Genomic DNA, 26,310 nt, shown 5'->3' with positions numbered 1-26,310 from the left:
AGGTCACTCCAGGGCCGGTGCTCTATCCACTTTGCCACCTAACTGCCCTGTGGCTACTTTTTGTTTTTTTAAGGCAACTGGGGTTAAGTGACTTGCCCAGGGACACACTTATGTCAAAGTGTTTGGTCTGAGGCCGGATTTGAACTCAGGTCCTCCTGACTTCAAGGCCAGTACTCTATCCACTGTGCCACTTAGCTGACCCTGTGGCTACTTATTCTTAAGAGCCCATTTCGATTGTTTTGGATAAAGACGGACTAAAACAATGTGCCACCCCACATATCCATTTGGAATTTATAACATATAAAGTGAGGAAGCATGATTCATGTCAGCATTTAACAGATGCTTCCTCTAAAGTTATGCAGTCCATTAACCCTGGAAAGTTTGTTCTGAATTGCTCATATTATAAATACATTTACTGAAAAATCTGTCTGGGTGGGGAGGCTTCTCAATGAGAGACTCATAATGATGAAGTAATTTTACAATAGCAATAACAAAAATCTAGCTAGAACTTATTTTCTTACTTTCCCTTCCTCTCTCAACCTTAATTACATTACCATCCACAATGTGTTGCTTATTTCATCAATGAAATCTGACTTGTGGTCATATGGAAACAGAGTTGTTTTCTGGATCTCAGGAAGTTAGCACAGTGCAGTACATATACAGTCAGCAGTTGCTTAAAAAAATGTTTGTTGAGGGGCAGCTAGATGGTGCAGTGGATAGAGCTCCAGCCCTGGATTCAGGAAGACCTGAGTTCAAATCTGAACTCGGACACTTACTAGCTGTGTGCCCCTGGGCAAGTCACTTCACCCCACTGCCTTGCCAAAAAAAAAAAAAAAGGTTGCTGAATAAACTAAAATGGCATGATAGCTCAGTAAGGCAGAATGCTGCTAGCCTGGAAGCATGAAGCCAAGTTCATAGACAGCCAATCTCTGAGACAAGTACATATTCTTTGAATCTGCTATTGTTTACCTTGGGAGAGTTCATCTCTGGAAAGATTTCAACCATTTTTGAAGGAAAGTTTATAAACATACCACGATAGGTCAATTTCAAGCTCAGAACACACTTGTGATGCTTCATCAGATGTTGATTTATTATATTTTTTTCTGTGGATAGCTTTTGGGTATTTGAATATATGATGTCAATTTATTAAAAATGAACAACCCACATATCTCTGCAACCAAATCATTTGGTGTATATACTTACTCTAAATGTCAGATCATGTGCAAGAGGTGAAGTGTTAAAATACTCAAAAATTGATTCTTGAAAATCTGGAAGTTTGAGGCCTGAAAGGAAAAAGCAATTAATAAATTTAAAGTTAAGATAAACACATTATTTGAAAGTAATTTATTAGAAACTTTTAGTCAAATTTACCTGTGTCTGCCTTAAATTTCTCTTCCATCTTTTTCCTCAAATTCTCCATTTCTTCTAATAATTCTCTATTTTTTGCTTCAGATTCCTTGAGTTTACTAAAGTATTAAATGTAATTAATTTAGTGTTATGGAAAAAAAGACATTTTACATTGAGATTTAGTTGATGGGGCAACAGATTTAGAATCATGGTATAATGCTAATTAATAGCTATTTAATAAAGGAACTTAAAACATGCTTTAAAATTATAAACATTTACACAGAACTTATATTAGATTCATTATAATTCCCAAGCTGTTTATTACTATGAAACTTTCTATCACAGAATTCTATAATATCTATGATATTCATTTTAGCATTATTAATCTCATTTTTTAGTTGGGGAAAAAAGACAGTACACACCCAAGTTAAGAAATTTACCAGCAAGGTTATGCCTTAGTAATTCCAAGTTAATTCTCAGCTTATTGTACCAGCACATGTTATATCATCTTAAACTAAGACTTCAGCCATTAAGACTCTTAATGGGAACAAGTGGTAAACTTTGTCAAAGACAACTTAATCTCTTTCCCAAGTAGAGATCTGGCAATCACACAATTCCAATTCCTTCAGGGATTTGAAGTAAAAGTTTTTGGAAGGCACAGAAATATCTTTTTTTCCCCAGGTCAGGATTACAAACGTCAAAATACACGTAAGAAACAACTACCCAATCTGATGCTGAGTGAAATGAGCAGAACCAGGAGAACATTGTATACAATAACAGCCACGCTGAGCGATGACTAATATTGACAGACTTAAGCCTTCTCAGCAATACAACGACCTAAGACATCTCCAAAGGCCTCATGATGGAAAAGTGCTATCCACATCCAAAGAAAGAACTATGGAGTTTGAATGCAGATTGAAGCATACTATTTGCTATTTTTTTTTCTCTTTCTGGTGGTTCCTCCTATTGGTTCTAATTCTTACTTACAACATCACTAATATGAAAATATGTTTAACAGGAATGTATATGTATAGCCTGTATCAGATTGTGTGCCATCGGGGGGGGAATTTAAACTCAAAAGCTTATGGAAGTGATTGTTGAAAATTCAAAATAAATTAATTAAAAAAAAAAAAAAAGAAACAACCAACTATACCTAAAAGGCAGCTGGCATTGGGACTCATGACAGAGAGACAAATCAGTATCTTTTGTTAAGGAAATTGCTTCGGGGAACAAAAAAATTTTCTAATTAGTGGCTGATAACATTTTAGATTAAAAGTGATGAGGCAATAAATCAGCAATGCTCACTCCCTGCAGAGGGCTGTTGTATAGAGATTCAAACTAAACCAAATAAAAGGGTCTTAGTCAAGATATGGTCACAAAATCTCAGGGCTAGAAAGGACTGTAGAGACTATCTAGTCCAATTCATACTTGACCAAGAATCCCTTCTCTACCTACCCAACCACTGGTCCTCCAGCCTTTGCATGATGACATTCAATCGGTAGGTACTGGTTAAGCAATTGCCATGTGATAGGGACTGGGCTAATTGCTGAGAATACAAAGTGAGGAAAGAGAGAGTTCCCTGTCCTCAAGCAGCTGCCCACAGTCTAATTAAACAGTCCATTCCTACCTGGGAGGTAGGTCATAAGGCCCTTTTAAAAAAACTGCATATTGAAACAATGATGCGTCTCCTCACCATAAAGATAACTACTACAAATGTATACAAGAAAGCTTTATAATTATTTAAATTTCCAAACAGAACAATAACTTTAAATCTGCATTTTAAATTTTATAGTAAAAGGAAAATTATAAACAGATAAAATAAAAAATTATAAAGGAGCTAAATATGAAAAAAATGGGAATGGTGTGGATTTCTAGGGTGATTTGTGAATAACTTCACAGAAAAAAATTACAGTTGCCTTTAACTCAGATTATACTCTATAGAAAATGTGTGTAATTTGCTGCACAGATGAAGAATGTAGATCACCACCTTTCCATATGGGTAACAAATTCTTGATTACTTTTTCAAAAATGTCAAGACTACAAAAAGGTTTTTAAATTGAAATAAAATGTGGAAAAATAGGGAAATCAGTGTTAACTTTTAGTACCTTTCAAAGGCTAGATTTGTTTCTTTGACTTTCCTTAGCTCTTCCTGAATGAGCTGTTTGGCACGAATCTCTGCATCAAGGGCAGACTGCAACTCCAGCCGGGCGGACATATCTAATTTTTGACTACGACGCACTTTCCAAAGTGGATCCTGTTGAAATGAGTTAGTTAATATCAGTAGGAAGGAAATCTTTATTTATTTTAAATCTTAGTTAAATTAAAATGTTTAGAGAAAATACCTTAGCCTTCATGGAATTATATTAATAACTAGCATTTACATAGAACTTTATAGCCCTTAACAAATTTTACCTAATTTTACCCTCACAATAAGGGAGGTAATGTTACTGTTATGTCTTTACCTTTCAAATGCTAAAAAATTACATTCATGTCATCTTTTTACTTTGATTGGATCACTTCACAGCTCCACCAACAACACATTAAAGTATCTGCTTTTCCAGGGTCCTTCCAGCATTTGTCATTTTCCTTCTTTGTCAACTTAGCTAATCTAATAAATGTGAGGTAATGGAATAGTTTTAACTTGTATTTCTCTTAATTACTAGTGACATGCTTCATATGGCTATGGATTTTTTCCTTTGAAAAGTGCCTTGAACAGGTGATTTTAAAGAAACACAAATTACCAGTAGCCATATAAAAAAAGAACTAAGAATGGAAAATTAGGGGCAGCTAGCTGGTGCAGTGGATAGAGCACCAGCCCTGGAGTCAGGAGGACCCGAGTTCAAATCCGGACTGAGACACTTTACTGTCTGAACTATGCAGGGTGACCCTGGGCAAGTCACTTAACCCTGAGTGCAATAATAAAATAAAATAATTGGAAAATTAAAGCAACTTGGGCTGATCAGGAAAGGCTGAATCATAAAGGAAGTAAGCATTTCAGCTGGGTTTTAAAATGGATAAAGTTCAGAGGTAAAGCTCAACTTTGTCAGAATGAGTGAATACAGCCAGTGCTGGAATTAATAACAGCTAGCATTTAAATAGTACTTTACAAATATAATCAGTTCCGATATAATATTTATTTTGAAAATACCAATTTGATCTATTAGGGAACATTTTGAGCATAGCTCAAATCTTGAGTTAGCTTATGATTCATTTCTTCCAGAAGAAACAGTAAATAAGGATGCAGAAAACTGCACCGTGTCACAATAACTCACAAGCTGTGATCCTTCTGGTACCTACTTTCACAGCCAAGGTAAAGTGCCATATTTACAGTCTATGTTCTGGGGCAAGTGGACTTGTGCCCTCAAAGGAGGGCTGTTCTGCACTACCCCAATCTCCAGCTCCTAGCCGGGACCCAACCCCTAGCTGGGACTTGACCCCACTTCTATCGTGGCCTGTGCTGCTCCTGTCTGTTAGGTGCTGATCTGCTCTAGACTCTGCTAACTCCAGGCTCCTGGGAACCCAAACACAGGCCTGGTGGCAGACCAAGGCTACAGTATTTACGTATATATTAACCATTTAACACGTATAAAACTGTGCTAACATTTTTTATTTGGTCCATATCTTCTACAGATGTGTCACTGATGAAATTTTTGACCATTGTGCTGCCAATCTCATTTTCCCCATAAAACCTGTGGTTTTTATTCGCAATTTTGCTTTCTGGGAACTCATATGATGAGTTCTAACAGAAATGACTACTCATTTTAACCTCACAAGTACCCAAGGAGATAGGTGATGTTATGATCCCCATTTTAAAGATGAAGAAAATGAGGCAGAAAGAGGTTCAGTGACTTGTCCAGGGTCATAGACCTTGTAATTACCTGAGACTGGATTTCTAGGCCCAGAGCTCTATCTATGTGGCACTCAGCTGTCTCAATAGCAAAGGAAGACAATTAATAATAATGAACTAATAGCTTACCAGTGTCCTCGATCCTAAACTAGAGCTTCTCAATGATTCGAGTTCTTCTGTCATCTTGGAAGCTAAGGCCTGAAGATATCCACGGGCATCCTTTTCATCACTTACCCTGGCAGGACAATATAATACAGACTTAACTATTTTATACTAGTATACATATCACTAATACTGACATTCAAACAATAGTTAAAAAAGAAGAATGCTTCTTCCCTTTCATATTGGGACAAAAGTCACCTCAATTTTTACATTTACAGTAACTTAGCCAAAACATATTAATAGCACATGAGTATAATAACAAACGTTCATTGACTAATACAGTGGAAATTTCTGATACCCTTATATGGATTCACAGTCCTCCATTAATCATTCCTATATGCAAAATATCAGATATACGTAGAATACTAGAATACTAAAAATAATTTTATTCAAGCCTAAAACTTTAAACAGGGCACCTAGATAGCACAGTGGATAGAGTGCTGGGACTGGAGTCAGCAAGCCCCCCTGTCCTGAGTTCAAATATGGCCTCACACACTCATTAGCTATGTGACCTGTAGCAAGTCACTTGGTCCTATTTGCCTCATTTTCCTCATCTGTAAAATGAGTTGGAGATAATGGCAAACCTCTCCATTATCTTTGCCAAATGGGGGTCATAAAGATTCAGACACGACTGAAATGACTGAACAAATAACTTAAATAGCTAGAGAAAATATGCTTTGGCATTTAAAAAAAAAATCAAACTGCTGGTGTTATGAAAGACAGAACTAAATAAACCTAGATGTAAAAGGTAAAGTAATTCAGAACGTGAGAGGTAATGCAGCATGGTAGGAAAAGTTCTGAATTGGGAGTCAAAGGATCAGTGTTCAAATCTCTGCTTTCCTACTTGCTGTTTGTTTTGACTGTGGACAAGTCACCATCTCCCTCAGCCTCTTCATTTATCAACTACAGTAGAAAATTTATTAGGTCCCTTCCAATTCTAAAGACCTATATTTTTTATAACAGTATACTTTTCTGACAGCAACTCTCCTAACATCACTATACTCTGTGGAAACTCTGCTCTAGCCTCAAAAAAAACCCTATAATACTGAACGTTATGTCTGTTCACTCCCTTGCTCTTACTCTCATACAAAGGAAGGAGGGAACGTTACATCATTTGTTCCATGTCTCTGCTTCCATATCAATTCCTGAGGGAACTGAGGGGATCGGGAGGCAAGTAGTTAATGGAGTGAACCGCTCTGACTCTGCCTTGTGGCTCAGCTCCCTTTCTATTCAATTATGGGTCTAGTCCAACTTCCGTCTGGTGAGAAAACTTCATTCAATTGTGACAACTGGGAGAAAACCTCATTGCATTGGTTGAACCTAACTCCGCATAGCTAGGAAACCAGACTACCTCTGCTGTTAGACTCCTTTAACCAAGCATCTAGGTTATGCTGACCAGAAACTCAGTCAGATCCAAAGACTGATGCATGAAGTTTGCACACAATTGTACGTCTCAAGCAACCTATGTGTCTTATCTAAAAACTGGCCCCACACTAATCAATCACTTATTGTTTCCACGTTGCTCTTACAGTTTACATAAACTGAGGAGGGTTAGGGCATCTTTTTTTTCCCCCAGAATTCAGGAAATTGCACCTCTTCACTCTTCCCCCTCCCAACTTGGAAAGTCCCTAATCTTTCTTCCAATTAGAGATTAGGTTATCTAATGTATTGTTTCCTTTTAACTAATCCACCTTATTTGATTAATTGTTTTTAACATATAAAAAGCTATCTCCTCCTGCATTTAGGGTCCAGGCCTAAGCTAGAGGTCTAGTTCCACTTTGTTAATTAATCAATTAACATGTACTGCTTAAAAAATCCATATGCTCAGAAGATCAAATCTTTGTTTCCTTAGTCATTTCATCTTTCACCTACCATATCCTTCAATGTTATTTCTCAGTAACCTTTATTCCTTTGAAGTACAGTGCAAACTATTCATACTACTCTTTCCTTATCTTTGTTAACATTTATCCCAACTTTCACTATTGACTTATTATCTGATACACAGTTTTCTCTACCCCAACTCATGCTATCAACCTCAAAGCCTTGGACAGTTCCTTCTCTATTCCTGTTGCACATCGTCACATTCACACATAAGCTCGTATATTTTTAGCACTTCTAAGGTTCTGATATTTGAAATTCCATATCTTGTTCTATCTCCTACCTCATCATTTACATTAACCTATTGTTTGTCCTCCATATGACCTCTGGTCCCTCAATCTAGTCCTTCTGTCTCATTTGTCTCTACACCCAGCCTTGAATTTATGACTTTCCACTTTGATGACTTACTGGTCACAACCATGAAATCTGTTCTTCCCTTTACTCTCTTCCTCTCTGCCTATTCCCAGCCTAACTTCAGTGGAACCAATGCTGGTGCCCAGCAATCTTAATCTAGTCTTATTGATTCCCTATTTCATTAGCTAGTGACCACACAAAATCTTTTCTTCACTGCTCTAGAGCCCAACCACAGTTCTACCTCCAATACTTACAATAGCTTCCTACTTCACTAAGAAGATACCCTTTAGGAGTTCTCTCAACTCCCATTTCCCAAACTTCACCATTGTCATCATCCTATCTTCTTTTTACCTTTACCTGTGTCCTTGAAACCATTCCTGACTACTTCTGGACCTCAAGTAAGCATATCCATAATCTCCTTCAAACTCAATTGCTCAATCTCTCACTCTCTGGCGGCTTCTTCCTATCTGCCTATAGACACTGTCCTTGCAGCCTTTGCTGATGACAACTCCTCCAAGGCAGCTTTCTTCCTTTCTTCTGATTCTCCTCTTACTAACTGCTCTTCTTTTTATGTCCTCTTCAATGATTCCTTCGCATGTAAGAAACAGAGTGGCAGATCAAAGGAACAGATTAGGTATGCAAGACATAGTAGTCAATGACTATAGTCATTTACCATTTGATAAACCCAAAGATCCCAGCTTCTGGGATAAGAACTCACTACTGGACAAAAACTGCTGGGAAAACTGGGAAGAGTATGGCAGAAACTAGGCATAGACCAAAATCTTACACCATATACCAAAATGAAGTCAAAATGGGTTCATGATTTAGATATAAAGGCTGATACTATAAACAAACTGGGAGAGCAAGGAATAGTTTACCTGTCAGATTTATGGAGAACAGAAGAATTCATGACCAAACAGGAGATAGAGAACATTATAAAATGCAAAATGGATAATTTTGATTACATTAAATTGAAACATTTTTGCACAAACAAAGCCAAAGCAACCAAGATTAAGAGGGAAGCAAAAAACTGGGAAAGAATATTTACAACCAATGTCTGATAAGGGCCTCATTTCTAAAATATATAGAGAACTAAGTCAACTTTACAAGAATACAAGTCATTCCCCAATTGATAAATGGTCAAAGGATATGAACAGACAGTTCTCAGATGAAGAAATTAAGGCCATCTGTAGTCACATGAAAAAATGCTCTAAATCACTATTGATTAGAGAAATGCAAATCAAAACAACTCTGAAGTACCACATCACACCTATCAGACTGGCCAACATGACAAAACAGGAAAATGATAAATGTTGGAAAAGGTGTGGGAAAATTGGAACACTAATGTATGGTTGGTAGAGTTGTGAAATGATCCAACCATTTTGGAGAGCAATTTGAAACTATGCCCAAAGGGCTATAAAAATCTGCATACCCTCTGACCCAGCGATACCCACTTCTAGGGATGTATCCCAAAGAGATCATAAAAAAAAGAAAAGGACCCACACGTACAAAAATATTTATAGCAGCACTTTTTGTGGTGGCCAAGAATTAGAAATTGAGGGAATGCTCATCAACTGGGGAATGGCTGAACAAGTTGTGGTATATGAATGCAATGGAATACTATTGTGCTATAAGAAATGATGAGCATGTGGACTTCAGAAAAAGCTGGAAAGACCTGTACAGACTGATGCTGTGTGAAGTGAACAGAACTAGGAGAATGTTGCACACAGTAATACAAGGATCTAAGACATCTCCAAAAGTCTCATGATGGAAAATGCTATCCACATCCAAAGAAAGAACTATGGAGTTTGAATGCAGATCGAAGCATACTATTTACTATTTTTTTCCCTCTTTCTTGTGGCTCCTCCTATTGGTTCTAATTCTTACTTACAACATGACTCATGTGAAACTATGTTTAATAGGAACGTATATGTAAAGCCTATATCAGATTGTGCGCCGCCTTGGGGAGGGAGAGAGAGAAAAATTTTAAACTCAAAAGCTTATGGAAGTGATTGCCAATAAATCAAAATAAATTAATTTTTAAAAATTTGTTGAAAAAAATGATTCCTTAGCATGGATGTTCTTCCAAGTTCTATCTTGAAAGCCCTTTCTTTTCTTTCACTATCCCCTCTCCAATGAAAAATCTCATTCACTACAACAGATTAAATTATCATTCCTATGCAAATAACTCCCAAATTTAGACTTTTAGCCTTAACTTCTCTTCTAAGTTCAAAACCCACATCTCAAAAATGAACATCATTATCTGACTATCTCAGCATATAGGTGGCGCAGCAACAGAATGCAGGGCCTAGGGTCAAAAGATGGGAGTTCAAATTTGGCCTCAGATACTAGCTCTGTGACTCTAGGCAAGTCACTCAATCTCTGTCTCAGTTTCCTCAACTGTAAAATAGGGATAATGATAGCACCTACATTATAGGGCTATTATGAGGATTAATGATATAAAATTTGTAAAGCATTTTAGCACAGTGACTGGCACATAACAGGTGGTATACAAATGCCTATTCTCTTCCCTACCCAACTCCCTCAGCACCTTAAACTCAAAAGACAGGATAATGGAGCTTATGTTTTCACTCAAATTTTCAGTTCCTTCTGACTTCACTATTTCAGTGGTTCTAGTCATTTATCTCATCTTTCTCATATATCAAACTTTTGTGTAATCTTTGACTCTTCTGTCTTCATATCACACATCTAATACATTGTTAAGAACCGCTGTTTTTACACTCATAATGTTTTCCTCATCCATTCCTGCCTCGCCTAACTACCTAGCACAAGGCCCTCATTACCACCTATCTACATTATCATAGATTTCAAAAAGATCTCTCCGCCATCACTCTCTCCCTCCATATTACAGCATCTTTCATACAACTGCCTGACTAATCACATACATCTAGTGATGTCAAAATACTCAAAACCACACCACCCAATGGATAAAAGTCATTTTTTTGAATTACATTCAAGAACTTAAACAATCTGGTACTATTTTACCCATCTATCTTTCCCCATATGGCTTCCCACATCTAGAACTCCCCTCTGCCCACAGAATTCCAGTCCAATCTAATTCAACAAGTACTTATTAAGCAACTATTATGTGCAAAGTATTGTATCAGCCACTTCGGATACAATGACAAACAAAAAATAAAATGAAAAATTTCTACCCTAAGCCAGACTTAGATACCACTTCTGTAAAGATACCTTCCCTAATAGTCCCAGTCAATAATGATCTTTTCATCCCTGGATTTAACATAGCACTTTGTCCATACATCTCTTTATGCACCTATTATGCGATAGTCTATAATAAGTACTTTCTAATGTACAAGGTGAAGTACAATGTGGGATACTGGATAGAGTTGGCCTTGAAGCCAGGAAGTTCTGAGTTCAACTCCTATCTCTATTACATCCTGAGTTCCCAATAAATGGAGAAATCATAGCTTTAGTCCTTACCCCTATATACTGGGTATGGAAGGCCCAAAGACAAATGAAATAATCTCTGTCCTTAAAGAACTTACATTCTATGAGGAAGACAACATGTACACATAGAAGAGTATACAAAATAAATAAAAGGGAATTTTGATGATAAAGCGTCAGCAGCTGAAGGAATCAAAAAGCTTCATGTAGAACGTAGAGCTTAAGCTGAAGGGAATTAGGAAATATAAAAGAGGAAAGTGAAGAGGAGCTGTATTCCAAGTATAGGGAATAGTAAATCAAAGGCACAGAGTTAGGATAAACAGTATTGTATATGGGCAACAGGCAAACCCAATTTATAACGCAAAATAAGCCTGGAAAAAATAGGTTGGATCAAGGTTTTCAAATGCTAGTCTCTCACTCTAGGAGGGCAGGAACAATGTCTTAGCATACAGCTTTGCACAAAGCAGCCATTTAGTAGATCTTTCCAGAATTCAACCCTTTAGGGAAGGTTATAAAAGTATTATTATTCCTATTTTTCAGCAGAGGAAACCAAGGCACTAACACTTGCCCACTGCTTTTATTCTCCTCTCAGCTTTGCTCCAGACTTTCTAGATTTCAAAGCCAAGCCTGAACTGCTGTCTTATTCTGGAACTCCCCCCCCAGTATACCTGGGATCTCTTTACCTTGGACACATCCAACCACTCTGTGGCCTTCTCAACCTGGAGTATCCCTCTTTCTCCAAACAATGAATTCCTCCTGGCACTGGCCCAGGCCAGCCAGCCTTCATTTCCCTCCAAGCTTTATCCTTTATTACCTAGATTTCAAAATCTTCAGTCCTTCCCTCTTCTCCCCACCTTCTAGCTTCCTTTTATGTGTTATTTTTCCCTATTAGAACGTAAGCTCCATGAGGGCAGACAGTCTATCTTTTTGCTTCTATTTGTATCCCCAGAACTTAGCACCTAGCATATAGTAAGAGCACTTGTTTCCTTCCTTCCCTCCACTGTCACATGGCTAGTAAGGGTTAGAGGTAAGACAGAAACCCAGAACTTCTGACTCCAAATCCAGTGCTCATATTCATCAAGATAATTTTAATTATTATTTTTTTAAATGTTTGCACATTGTTTAGATATCTACGGGATCGTGAGTTAGCACGTACCACTGAATAATTTCTGCAATCTGGGCTTCCCAGTGGGCAACTGAATCCTTCTTAGCTGCCAAATCTTGAAGTTCATCTTCTAGTTGCCTGTTTTGAGCTGTTAGTTTATCCACAAATGCACAAAGCTGAAATGAAATTATTTTTACTATAAAATTAGTCAAATTGATGTGATTTGAGCACTCAGTACTAACAAGATGGCTTTTTTGCAACAACTGAACTAAAATTTAAAATAATTCTGTTCTTAATTTTCATTATTAAAATTTCCCAAATAATGAAAAGCCATGTTTATTTTCTAACTTCAAGATAAAATGTTTTGATTGGCTGAATTCCTTTTAAGTTAAAACGGAACAGTTTCTTATAGATTGAAAATATCCCCTTTAAAAGGCTAAATCAGATACTCACTTGATTCTAAAAATTAGTACCATTAAAACAATAACAAGCTTCAAAGATATTAGACGATTAAAACATTCATGAAAAGTAATCATTATATATCTTTAATTACCCTTTCAGTTTCAGTTGTTAATTTCTTGTTCTCTTCAAACAGCATTGCTCTTTCTCGCTCATATTTATCTTTTACTGTCCCTACTGCCTCCTCCATCTCATTATGTCTAAGGCAAAGAAGGGAAAATATAAAAAAGTTTAGTACCAATGAATTTATCTTCCCCTTTTTTTAGTAAACCATAGCATTTTTCACAATACTATTCAGGGTCAGCACAGTGCATTGTAGGCACATTTCTTAAATGAACATAGAAACTTACCTTTCCCGTTTTGACTTTTCCAATTTATCTTTTAACATTAAGATTTCTTTCTGAAGTGCTAACTGATGGCTTTCTGAATCGTGCACTTCCTTTTTCACATTTTTGACTTCTAGAACATGAGAGGCCTCTCGCCTGACCAATTCCTCTTCATAAAACAAAACTTTCTTCTCAAGTTCAGATTTTATTTTGGAAATTTCCTGCTGATGTTCTAAAGTAACACCTGATCCACGGATTCCTTGCTTTATCTGGAGACAATTTAAAACGTCAGAAAATACAAAAAAGGCTGCATAGTATAGCAGAAAGAGGGCTAGAATTAGGTGATACATGGTTTCAAGTTCCACTTCTGAGACTTACTATGTAACACACAAGTGGATCACAGGTAAGTAGGTAAGTCTCAAACTCTCTAAGACTCATTTTCTTTTGTGAGACTTTGTTTTGCAAAATGGTGAATACCTGCAGTACCTATTCTTCCCTCTACCATCTTCTAGCCAGCTCCAGTTGGCTATTCCCCAAATTAATTTAAAGTTCTGTCATTTTCCACACTAAAATATTCCTCCCTGGCTGCCATTTTCCTATGTGTTTTCTTCCCCATTAAAATATAACGCTCTTGGGGACAAGGACTATCTTGTTTTTGACAGCTGTATCCCCAAAGCTTAGCACAATGCCAAGCACAAAGTAAGTACTTAAATGCTTTTCTATTTATTCAAATGAGATAATGTATACCTTAAAGCATGATATAAATGTCAGTTATTATGATGATATAAATTTAAATGTCAGTCCTCAAGCACAATTTTATACAGGTGTTCTCTGTACCCTTCTCTCCCCAAGAGAAAAATCTTTCTTATTTTAATGGACTCTGAGGCACTCTTAGGCCTGTGTTGTGTTATCTGACCACTGGGATCCTGAACTATCATACTATAGCATAGGCTCTAAATTGTTTTTCCAAGTATCTCTGCACTGAACCATCCATACCTTCTCATGTGGTCCTCCAGTGGCATATAGTTAGGAGTAAATTCATACTTCAGGTAAGGTATTATATTAGATGACCTATGGGATCATTTTAAAACTCTAAGATTCAATAAGTTTAAGGGTGGGGCAGCTAGGAGGTGCAGTGGATAGAGTATTGGCCCTGGAGTCAGGAGGATCTGAGTTCAAATCCAGCATCAGACACACGACACTTACTAGCTGTGTGACTCTGGGCAAGTCACTTAACCCCAACTACCTCATATAAAAATATAAATAAATTAAAGATAAGTTTAAGGGTAAAGTCTATGGTTATATAATTGTTTTTCCTGAATGTAAAACTAAAATGGCTCTTCCAGATATCAAGTCTTTCCTCTTGGCCTCAGTCCCATTTTCTCACCAACTAAACTATCTGGTACACACAATCTAATAGCCAATCACTTATTCCTACCCCTCCACCAAAGCAATGATCAGGCTAGCCTCTCCTTCATTTCCAAGGATTGTGTATTTAGGGTAACACTGCATTAGCTTTAAACTTAATGCAGTTTAACATAAACTAAAATGCTCTGATAGCAAATTAAAACAGCAACTATAAAATGCAATTTATATAAAAAGAACTTTTTATATTTAAAAGAAAAAATATGAATTAAAAGGATTACAAACAGATGGGTTGACTATTTATATCCCGTGCGACAAGAGGAAATTAAGTGAAAGCAAAGATCATGTCTTATATTTCTTCATATCTTCCAAAGCATCCACCTACCACAATGTACTGTGGATTCCTGCAAATGCACTAATATGTTCCTGACTTGTATGCAATCTACAATGGCAGATCCAGTTACTGATTTTATTCTATTCTTATCTCTATTTAAAAACAATCACCATCACCTTAAGGGCCTCCAGTTCACTTTCCACTTGCTTAGAGAAGCTCTCACTATGTTCACGAAGCTTACGCTCCTTTGATGCCTCTGCAATTGCATCTTCAAGTCGAGATTCGAGCTAACAGAGGAAAAAGAAGCTTGATGTTTATTTGTTATAATGTTTATTACACCAATTCATCCTCTCTCCCAAGGGAAACCAAAGACACTAAAATCCTGAAGATCATTCTACCTCCTACCATAGCCAAAGACTGAGAAATATACTTTGCAGCCCACAAAGATCGGCTTATCTGAAGTAAAACAAAGATTCTAAGTCAATGATTTATATCGAAGAATAGGTTTCTATGGGAAAATGACAAATAAGGAAAACAATTTGCTCTCTAGAAAACTGATTCTTAACTGAAAGTCAAAGGTACAAGGCAGATTATTCTCCAAAGATCATTAGATTACAATAAAAATGTATGAATGGAAGTAAACAGCTTTTGAGGGAAAAAAAACCATGAGATTTTGAGGTAAATATTGAAACATAAAAGCATTTAAAAGAAAGTATAATTTCACAAAAAGATTACATTTGGTTGAGAAAAACATTAAATATACAAATTAAAATGACCTGCAAATGTATATTACAATTTAGCATGATAAAAATAAAATAATTCACTTTGATCCTTAAGACTTATCTTAAGGAAATAAGTAAGCACCAACTATTATCTTCATATTTACAGCAATGCAGAATATTTATAGTAACCAAATGGCAGGAACATAAATTTACTATTTATTGTTTTCTCCATCTTCCTTTTATACAACTTGAGCATACTTTATGTAAGTACTTTTGCTACACACTAAAGTATGCTCCGCTTAAATTTTTTTTAAAAAAGGCATTACGGGGGGCAGCCAGGCGGTACGGTGGATAGAGCACTGGCCCTGGATTCAGGAGGACCTGAATTCAAATCTGGTCTCAGACACATAACATGTATTAGCTGTGTGACCTGGGCAAGTCACTTAACCCCACTGCCTAACAAAAGGCAAAATTGCCTAACAAAACAAACCAAACAAAAAAAAAAGGCATTATGATATAGTGTAAAGAACAGTGGACTGGAAATCAAGAAATATGAAGTCTAGGGAGAGACAGCTAGGTGGCGCAGTGGATAGAGCATCAGCCCTGGAGTCAGGAAGACCTGGGTTCAAATCCGACCTCAGACATGTAACACTTACTGTGTGACTCTTAACCCCCATTACCCTCCCCACACACACAAGTCTAGCCTTGGCTCTACCATGAATTTACTATGTGATTCTGGGCAAGTTATTTCCCCTTCTCTGGACCTTAGTTTCTTCAACTAAGCAGCACTGTGGCATTGTAGTACATGGAAAGAGCATTATGAACTTGAAATCTAAAGAGCTGGATTTGAATCCTGCTTCTGCAACAAACTAGCTATGGAACCACAGAGCTGGTCTGCTCACCTCTCTATTTCCTCATCAAGGGAGCCGGGCTAGAAATGATCTCTAAAGTTCTTTCTAAGTTGAATTTCCTGGGATTCTGTAAAGGCTATGAAGTTGAAATAAATAAATTCTAAGGTCCCTTTCCAACTCTAATCTCCCTGATTCTATAATTAAATATTTTTTTAAAATTTATTATATAGGAACTACTATAAGAACTTCAAAACAAAATTCTGATGAAAGTCGTAAAGTGTGTTATATGTGTCTGTGTATATATACATACATATATATGTGTGTGTACATACACACACACACACACACACACACATATATGTATACATATATATATACGTACATTTTTTACTTTGGCAAACCAAGGTGTTTGGCTTCAAATAAAATTTTTTTAAGACACTATTTAAAAACAATGTATGCGTTCCATTTTTAAAAAAGAATGTTTTGAGAATACACTGATTTACCAAGGCTGATTAGAGACAATCTATTATATTTAAATATATGCCATGCTACCTCCTTTCTGCTTTCTCAGATTTACGGATTTCTTGTCTCATTGAATCAATTTTTTGCATGACTACTTCCACCTCCTCTTCTTTGTCACGAAGCTGTCGAGATATCTTCTGCTTTTGTGACCGGAGGTCTGCCATCCGCTCATTGAGCTCTGAAAACTCCTGCATGGCCAACTTTCTCTGTTGATGGGCATCTTTGAGTTCTTTGGTCTGAGATTTTAATCTTTCTGAAGCTTCAACCAGTTGCTAAAAGAAAACAATAATATACAATTTCATTTACAAAATCTCTCTAAACCACAGAAAGGTGCCAACCTGCCCCACCTCTTATTCACTCATACCAACAGCCGAACTCAAGTTTTCATCACTCTCAATTAGAATCCAGCAATAGCTCCCATACTGATCTCTGTGCCTCCAGTATCTCCTTGTTCCAATCTGTCCTCCACTAAATTGCTCCAGTGATATTTCTGAAGTACCTATCTGCACTGGTCACTCCCCTGCTCAAAAAGCTCCAGTGCTTCCTGAAGCCTCTAGGATCAAATACAAACTCCTACGTTTGACACCTAAAGCCTTTCCCTCTCTTGACCTAGCCACTCTTTCCAAACTTGTTACAAATTACTCCCCTTTGTGCACTCTACAACCTAGCCGAACGGGCTACTCGTTATTTTGAACAGAGGACATTTTATCTCAGTTCTGTGGTTTTGTGCAAGGAGTCCTCACGAATGTGCCTGTAATACATGCCCTCCTCACTTCTACCTCTCAGAATTCCTAGACTCCTTTTAAAGACCAATTCATGTCACCTACGATACGAGGCCTTCTTTGAGCCTCGCAGCTAGTAATGCCTCTTTCTCTAAATTACCTTGTATTTATGTTACATATGTTAAACATATACATGCTGCATCCCATAGTGGAATAAAGATTTCTTAAGTGCGAAAACTGTTTCTTTATTGTCTGTATACTTCTAAGTACCTAGTACAGTGCCTGGAACAGAGTAGTCACTTAATAACTCCTCAACTGACTGATAAGGAAGCAAGTCACGAGATGTTCATAGGGTGACTGGGAAGATTATAAGGAAATAGGAAGGATCATGAGTCAGTTGAATGTCATGTGCATGAGACTTCTAACTGAATAAAAATGCAAAATTTATAACATCAAATATGAACACTACTTCAAAACTAAATTTGCTTAGAATTTTATAGGTGAAAAAAAATTACTGTTTCAAAGGAAAAAAAGATGGATTTTTTTTTTCTTTTTGACAAGGAGCTTCAACCACAAAAATCTCTACGAAAGTTTGCCTAGGCATTCAATTTTTATCATACTATGGAATAATTTAAAATTAATGGTGTAATTAGATAATCATCTATAACTGTGTCAAGCTCAAATAGAAACCGATCCCTGCAACCCACATATTAACTTAGAAAATCACAAATTAACATTATTTATACTGTATTGTATTTCTATTTATTTTGCTAAACATTTCCCAATTATATTTTAATCTAGTTTCCTCTGCAGAAGCTTCGGTTGAGGCCTAAGGACCATGAGTTTCACACATCTGACCTATAAGGTACATAATCTATCATAATTACTATGGCAAAACAACTGAATAATGTAGTTGAAGGAAAAACAAATTTAGCAGATAACTTCTTGCATAAGCTTACTTCTACAATGAAAACAAATTCACAAGAACAGGTGCAGGCAGAGTCAGGCTTCATCTAACAAATGTGGACAAAACTAAGCTGTAGCTCTGCATAAACCTTGAAGTTCTAACATAGCCATGGGAGAAACTTTGAATGCTAAAGGACATTTTCTTCTTCCCTACTAGAACTTACAAATGAAGCCTAACCATAGTAACAATATATTACTTTAAAATAACTATTGAGCTAAAAGATAGCACGACATAGATAGACAGATATAGACAGCATGGTGTAGGGGAGACACACCTGCCTCTGACATTTACCATGTGACCCTGGGAAAGCCACTTAATCTCTATGTGCCTTGAGTAACTGTAGATTTCAACTACAAAGTCATAGACAGGTTGTCTTCAAATTGGTGGAAAAAATTTCTACTTCTGGAATTTCCCATGTTGATGAAAGCACACATCCTTTGCATATCCATACATCAAGCTTATTTGGCTGGGTAAGATCTATAGATTTCCTGTCATTATTAGAAAATGAATTTTTTTTTTTGTGACAGAGTTAAGTGAACTCAAATGGAGAGCTGCTTTTTTAGGTAAGCAGCTGTGCTGAGAAAAACTTGAAAGTAGTAGTCAAACACTTATAGATTATGATGGAAAACATTTTTTAAAACTTTCTAAAGAGTATGTCATTAAGTAGGTATGTAAATCAATCATTTTTCAAATGGGTATGTGCCCCCCACCCCCAACAACTAGAAGCCTGACTACCTTCTGCATATCCTCCTTTTCTTGCCGAAGCACTCGGAGCTGCTTTTCTAGGCCCTTCAGTCTGTGTGTGGAATCTTCATGCTCCTGGCGAAGTGTCACTGCATCCTCAAGTCGTCGCTCCAGCCTATTGGAATCTGGACAAAAGTTTTTTCGTCAATTTTGTGTTCCTTTATATAGACTGAACAATGTGTATGTACCCATTCAAAAATATACATGAGTATCTACAGAGAGGAGTACATGTAAATGTATATTCAAATGAGTTATTTACAATAAATTTTATAATCTTATTAGTTCCCTTTTCCCAATTATCTTTATTTTGATGTACTCTTGACCTTAGTAGGTAAAAACCTTGCTCTTAGCCTAAATTTTTAAGACTAGAAAGGCTGCTAGAATGTCAGTTGTGTTCTAAATAAACAGAAAGGTGTGGGGCCATCTCCAGTCATCCTGATCTATACCTTGCCACTGGGTCCAGATGGCTCCAGAGGAGAAAATGAGGCTGGTGACTTTGCACAGCCAGCCCTCCCTCACTTAAATTCAATTCACAAAGTCATGGCATTACCTCCCTGATGTCATGGTCCCCTTTGAGAATGAAGTACAAGGGGCAGCTAAGTGGCACAGTGGATAGAGCTCCAGTCTTGGAGTCAGGAGAACCTGAGTTCAAATCTGGCCTCAGACACTTGACATTTATTAGCTGTGTGACCTTGGGCAAGTCACTTAACTCCAATGATATATGCCAAGTACTCTTTGTCCTGTTTGAATAGTGCATCAATCAGAATATTTGCTGAGTTCCTACTATCTGTCCTGTTCTCAATATAGGGTGGAGGAGGTGGCAGAAAAAACAATTTGACAAAGGCTACTGAGAAAAACAACAGCTTGGCAGAAAATTAGTTTAGACTAACATCTTATTATCATGATAAATTTCAAATGGATAAGCAATCAAAATATAAAAAGCTACGCCACAAAAAATTAGAAGAGAATGGAAGTCTATATCTTTTACAACTATGATCAAGGAAAAAAACTCAGGTTTGGACAAAGAACAGAAGAGATTATAAAGACAAACAATTTTGATTTTAAAGCTTCTAGACAATGTAGGGAAAAATAAAGCTATGATAAATGAAAAAAAACAACTTTGTGTCATATAACTCTGAGAAAAGTCTGACATCCAAAATCACTGGATAATTGACAAAATTTTATAAGCCAGACAACCCACTGCCTAGTAGACATACAGTCAAAAAGGTAGGAAAAAATTTTCAAAATAAGCAAAAAACAATTCATAATGATATTTAAAAAACATTATAAATCAATAATAATTAGGGAAATATAAATTAAAACTCATCCCTATCAAAACGACAAAGATTGTGAAAAATGAAAAAAGTCAATGTTGAAAAGGCTATAGGTAGATAAACAAGATAATTCACTGCTAGTAAACCTTCGAATTGGTCCAAATGTTCTAGAAAACAAATTGGAATTATGTGAGAAAAGTTACTAAACTGCTCATAATTTCACATCCAGGAATTTTACTTCTTGGTTTACACTCCAAGGATATAATTACAAACCATCAACACTTTAAGTGTCTGCTATGTGCCAGGCGCTGTTCTAAACATCCAGGATACAAGACAAAAATGAAACCAGTACCAGCTGTTAAGGAATTTACAATTTAGTAGAGGAAGACAACATGTAGGTATATATAAAATACATACAAGGTAACTGGGTGAGGGGTAGGAAGAGAAGGAAGAAGACACTAGCATGTAGGGAGATATAGGAAAGGTCTGGGGGACAGTAACTGACTGCTGTCTGAATCTGGATAAGAGGATAGAATAAACATCAAAAGAGGAGAGGTTTCTGAAGTGATGGAGGAGCTACTCCTCAGTGGAACTGACAGTGAGTAGCAAGAAGCATACCTACCCCTCCTCCTGGCCCTGCAGGTCTAGCAATATGAGAAAGGATGTTACATCTAGTAGTAGAAAAGGTGGGCAGGAATTAATTTATCATTGGGGGAAAGCAAATCTCCTTTTCCTGCAAGGAGATGGATAGAGTGTCAAAGAAAGAAGTCCAAAAAGAAAGACACTTTGTTAAAAATAGAATACGGCTTTTACAGATCACAAAGGAAGGGGAGGGTAGAGTTGAATAGAGATCTGGGAGGCAACAGGGCTGACACAAATGCATATGAGGAGGCAGGGATGGATGAACAATGGAAAGGAGTTTAGGATCTAGGCTGACTATTACTTAGAATCCAAACAATGGTTGTTAGTGGATCCATCAGTATCCAGGCTACTAGATCAGGAGTTCTTAACCTGAAACCTATGAACTTGTATTTTTTTTTAATATTTTGATAACTATATTTCAATAACTGGTTTCTTTTTTGATCCAAAAATTTTATTTTATGCATTTAAAAACATTATTCTGAGAAGGGGTCTTCACTAGACTGCCAAATTGGTCCAAGAAACAAAAAAGTTTAATATTTACACTATATAGTTACACTCTTTTCAATAGCATTGGATCATTACTATTCCCTAAGAAAAAGGGTGGGTGAGAGGGAGGACAAATGGCAAGACGCCTATGCTGTCCAGGACAGTGTACTAGTGTGATGACTGGTTAGGGTAAAGTCCTATCTAGGGCTGGCCAGATTAAGAGAAGATCATAGTGAGGCTTGAATCATTTACTCTCTAATTTAGGGCAACTCTGCCCCAGATGGAGTGCCAACATTGAGTAGATTAACTTCCTTCGGAGTAGGAGGAAGATGAGGGGTGTAGGGGTGAGGAGGGTCTCTTGAGGAAACCTCCAGATCAAGAGAAGGATGATTTCCTGATTCTTATTTCAATGTGCCACTTGACAGATAAAAATCAAACTTTAGAGACATAAAAAAAGTTCCTAGTTTAGTCCAGGTTTATTTCACTTGGGTATAGACAAAACTGACTTTTTCCCTTTTGAACCCTTTTATACACTGTTAATGGTCAATCTTTTTTTGGGCAGGCTGATTCCAAATGGACTTAGACTTTTCGCTAGGTTGCTTTTGACTTCCATTCTCTCTGCAGTTTTAATGTTTCTAGTGAGACTTCAGTCGGCCCTAAACATTTTGCCCTAGATAAAAAAGATACAATGGTGTAGTGGGAAGAACCCTGGATTTGAAATCAGAAGACCATGATTTGAATAATAGTCCTGGTTGTGCTAGATGATCTCTATGGCCTCTTCCAGATTTAAATCTATAGTGCTATGATTACGTATAAGTACATTTCCAACTTGCACAAAGACAACCACAATTTACACGATGAATACTGCTAATCAGGCATTGGTGGTTGTGGGAAATTAAGTAAAGATCCAAGATGCAAATAAGAAGTGCCGAATACAGTCAGTTGGTCAACTAGCATTTATTAAGTACCTACTACATGCCAGGCAGTGTGCTAAGTGCTGGGGATACAAAGAAAGGAAAAAAAAACAGTACTTGCTCTCAGTCTAATTAGGAAGACAACATGCCAACAATTATGTACAAACCACTAAGATTAAGAAGAATGGAGAAGAGCTACTTGCAAAAGGTGGGATTTGAGCTAACGTGAAGGAAACCAGGGAATGGAGGAGGTGAAAATGAGGAAGCGCATTCCATTCAGGAGGGACAGCCAGGAAAATGCCTGGGAACAGGTAGCAGAGGGGTTCGTTCGAGGAACATCAAGAGGGCCAATGTCACTGGATCCCAGAATATGTGGAGGAGATAAGGTGTAAGAAGACCAGAAAAGTAGGAAGGAGGGCAAGGTTGTGAAAATAAGGGGCTCTATATCGGATCCTGAAAGTAACAGGAAGCCACTGGAGCTTACTGAATGAAGTAGAAGGAGGAAGAAATATGTGTGTGAATGGTCACATCTACACTGTAGGAAGATTAATTTGCCAGCTAAGTGGAGTGGGGGGAGCCCAATCAGCAGACTATAACAGTAATCATGAGGTAATGAGAGCCAGAACTGGAGGGTAATACATAGGCAACACACAGGATCGAGGGCAGCTGGGTGGCATAGTGGATAGAATGCCAAGACTGGTTCCTGAGTTCAAGTCTGGCCTCAGGCATCTCCTCAGCAGTAATAAGGAACGTGGGAAGAGAGGAAGGGTAGGGACAGAAAGATAACAAGGTCAGTTTTAGCCACAATGAGTTTAAGATGTCTACAGGTCATTCAGTTCAAGATGTCTAATAGACAAGACCTGCTAATAGGAAAGGCAAGATTGGAGGTCAGAAGTTATGGCTGGACAAGGAGATCTGGACAATGACTTTCAGAAAAAGTCATTTATATAGAGACGATAACTGAAACCATGGGAACTGATGAGACTACCAAATGAATTAGTACAGAAGGAGAAGAGAGAGCCTAGGATAGGTATGACGTGGATGAAGATACAGCAAAGGAGACTAAGAAAGAAAGGTCAAATAGATAAGAGAGAACATGGATAGAGTACTCAAGACAGAAAGGTCAAGAAAGAAAAGGACTGAGAAAAGATCCTAAGTCTTTCTAATTTTCTCTGAAATCACATTTATCATTTCTTATGGTACAGTTATACCCCATTAATTCACGTACTACCATTTGTTTAGCCATTCCCAAATTGATGGGCATCAATTTTGTTTTCAAGTTTTTGATGATACAAAAAGTGCTGCTATAAATATTTTGGTTATCTATAGGACTTTCTTTCTAACTGGTCTCCTTGGGGTATATGGCAGTGATTTTAGTCACTGTCTTAGCTTCAATTCCAAACTTCTTTCCAGAATAAATGGGACAATTTACAGCTCCACTAACAATGCATAAATGTACCTATCTTTCCAGAATTCCTTTAACTTTGTCTATTTCAGTCTTTAGTCATCTTTGCCAATTTAATAAGTGAGGTGTGAAACCTCAGAGTTGTTCTGATTTGCATTTCACATATTATTAATGATTTGGAGCAATCTTTTATATGGTTGATGAGAATTCATGATTCTTCTTTTGAGAACTGTATTCATATTCTTTGATCCCTTACCCACCAGGAAACAACTTCTGGCCATCTGAGTTAATTCCCTATGTATCTTGGATATCAAACCCTTATCAGAAGTATTTGATGTAAGATTTTTTTTTCTTAATTGACAACATCCCTTATCCTTGCTACACTGACTGTGTTCAAGAAAAAGCTTTTCAACTTCATGTAATCATAATTATTTATTGTATCTGTTGAATCCTGCTTTAATTTTTTATGAAGCACTTTATATATAGTACCTCACTGGGGTAGTTTTTGGTAAATCAATTTTTCTTTCCCAAGCCTACAATTAACTGTATTTTATTACAACCATAGCAGCTGGAGATAAAACTATTTCAATCTATTGACAAATACCACATAAATTTAAATAATTGAGAATATTATTCATCTGATTAATTTCTTAATTGAGAACCTAGTATGCAATTTTTCTCAATCTGTACAAACACTTGACACTCCACTATAGAAACTGAAGTGCTACACATTAAAACCAAAACACGTACCTGCTATTTTATTCTTTAGCCGTTCAATTTCTTCATTTAATTTTTTTATTTCTTTATCTCTGTTTGAGTTTCCTGTAGAGCGAGCCGAACTATGAAAGGACTGTACAGTTTGTGTGGATTCTTTAGAGAATGGGGATAAGAAAAAAATGTTAGAATGAACTCAGGTTTTGGCTAATTTGGAAATAAATCACAATATTTTGCCACATGTGGCCAATGTTATGCCACAGTATAGTGACTTACAAATTATTTCCACAACTGACCTTGCAATTTTCTGCTCAATTCCAACTTTTCTTGTTCTAGTCTTCGTATTCTTCTTTCATATGCTTCAATTTGCAAGCTGTTCTCTAGATCCCGTTGTACGTCCTCATCTTTGGTGATAGCATTAGATTGCATTACACTTTTTAGAGAGCCTCGATCAGAAAAACAGCTGCAAATTAAAAACTTTTTTTTAATCTAATAAATATAAAGTGCATTTGTTTGTTTGCATTTTAAGAATGGCAAAATAAAATGAGTTTCAAAAATATTTTTCAAAGGCTTGATTGTCTATGGAGCCAAAAACATGATTGTTGTATTTGTTTTAAATTGCTGATTATTAGAAACCTAACAGTAGGATGAAATGCAAGCAACTGGTAAAATTTCTTAGAACGGGACTTTACTAACCTGGGCACATATAATACTGAATTTCATTTGTACTAGTTTAGAATTGCAAAAATAAACTTTTCCCCCCTGAGTTTAATTTAAATAGAAAAAAATTTCATGGCCTTCACCATCTGAGTTAACAGCTTGAAATGCTAAATTTGATGTTATTTGCTCAATAATAGGAAAGTCAACATACATTTTTTTAAGCATCTATTGTGATATTAGGTTTATAAACACAGTTCGGATAAGTTATGGTACCTTTCCTCAAGAATCTAACAGTCTCTCAATTAGAGTGATAAAATAAATACAAATAACTATAATCCTCTAACCTATTTTAGTAAATTCAATTTAATAAATCTCTATTAAGCATCTATCATTTGCCCTTGCATTGTGCTAGGCACTGGGGATGCACAGACAAGAATACAACAGTGCTGGCTTTTATGGAGCTTATATTCATTCTCTTGAAGGGAAAAGAGAATGGTGTTTATGTATACATAAGAAGATAATTATTTGGGGAGGGAGAGATCATTAATTTTAGGGGGAGAGATGGGGCAGAGATTGGAGAAGACATCAAAAATATAACTATATTGAATCTTAAAGAAAGATAAGGATTCTGAGATCTAGAGATGAGTAAAGAGTAAAATACAGGCATAAGGAATGATCTATGAGAATATATACTGGGAAATGTCTTAGACGCAAGGCTGTTTCCATTTTATCTTAGAAGTAATGGGGAGTCACTCAAGGTTTTTCACCAGGTAAGTGGTCAGAGCTATCTATCCCTGCAAAGGATTATTTTGGCAGCTGTGTGAAGAATGGATTAGAGAGGGTACAGCAATTTTAGGAGACTTTTGATAGTCCAGGTAGAAGTTGATGAGGCAATGACCTAGAGTGGTAGTCCTGTGAATGGATGCTGTTGAGACAGAGATAAATGGAAGACATGAGAAGGATTTAGTGACTAGAATGGAAACACTTAAGTTTGGGAAAAGGATGGGCCTCCAGCTTCATGTTACACATGTTGAATTTGGGATTTCTACAGAAGATACAGAAGAATATATACAGGAGGTAGATG

At 36.7% G+C, this 26,310-nt stretch overlaps 1 protein-coding gene across 1 annotated transcript in view; it reads right to left on the bottom strand.

The window, feature by feature from the left end:
• The window catches only part of CDC42BPB (CDC42 binding protein kinase beta), a 145,064-nt gene that overhangs the window by 46,487 nt on the left and 72,267 nt on the right, over window positions 1-26,310 (bottom strand). The window contains exons 10-20 of the mRNA XM_020971138.2: window positions 24,863-25,029; window positions 24,603-24,722; window positions 19,123-19,256; window positions 14,780-14,890; window positions 12,929-13,173; window positions 12,673-12,778; window positions 12,171-12,295; window positions 5,324-5,429; window positions 3,453-3,601; window positions 1,372-1,466; window positions 1,204-1,283 (exon numbers count right to left, since the gene is read on the bottom strand). Of these exons, the coding sequence (XP_020826797.1) occupies window positions 1,204-1,283; window positions 1,372-1,466; window positions 3,453-3,601; window positions 5,324-5,429; window positions 12,171-12,295; window positions 12,673-12,778; window positions 12,929-13,173; window positions 14,780-14,890; window positions 19,123-19,256; window positions 24,603-24,722; window positions 24,863-25,029 (1,438 nt within the window). The remainder of the gene's footprint in view (window positions 1-1,203; window positions 1,284-1,371; window positions 1,467-3,452; window positions 3,602-5,323; window positions 5,430-12,170; window positions 12,296-12,672; window positions 12,779-12,928; window positions 13,174-14,779; window positions 14,891-19,122; window positions 19,257-24,602; window positions 24,723-24,862; window positions 25,030-26,310) is intronic.

Source organism: Phascolarctos cinereus, unplaced genomic scaffold (genome assembly GCF_003287225.1).
Source record: "Phascolarctos cinereus isolate Bilbo 61053 unplaced genomic scaffold, phaCin_HiC Scaffold_2;HRSCAF=192, whole genome shotgun sequence".
NCBI classification, from domain to species: domain Eukaryota; kingdom Metazoa; phylum Chordata; class Mammalia; order Diprotodontia; family Phascolarctidae; genus Phascolarctos; species Phascolarctos cinereus.
Note: the sequence above shows the minus strand (reverse complement) of the source record. Positions and strands in the feature narration are given on the sequence as shown.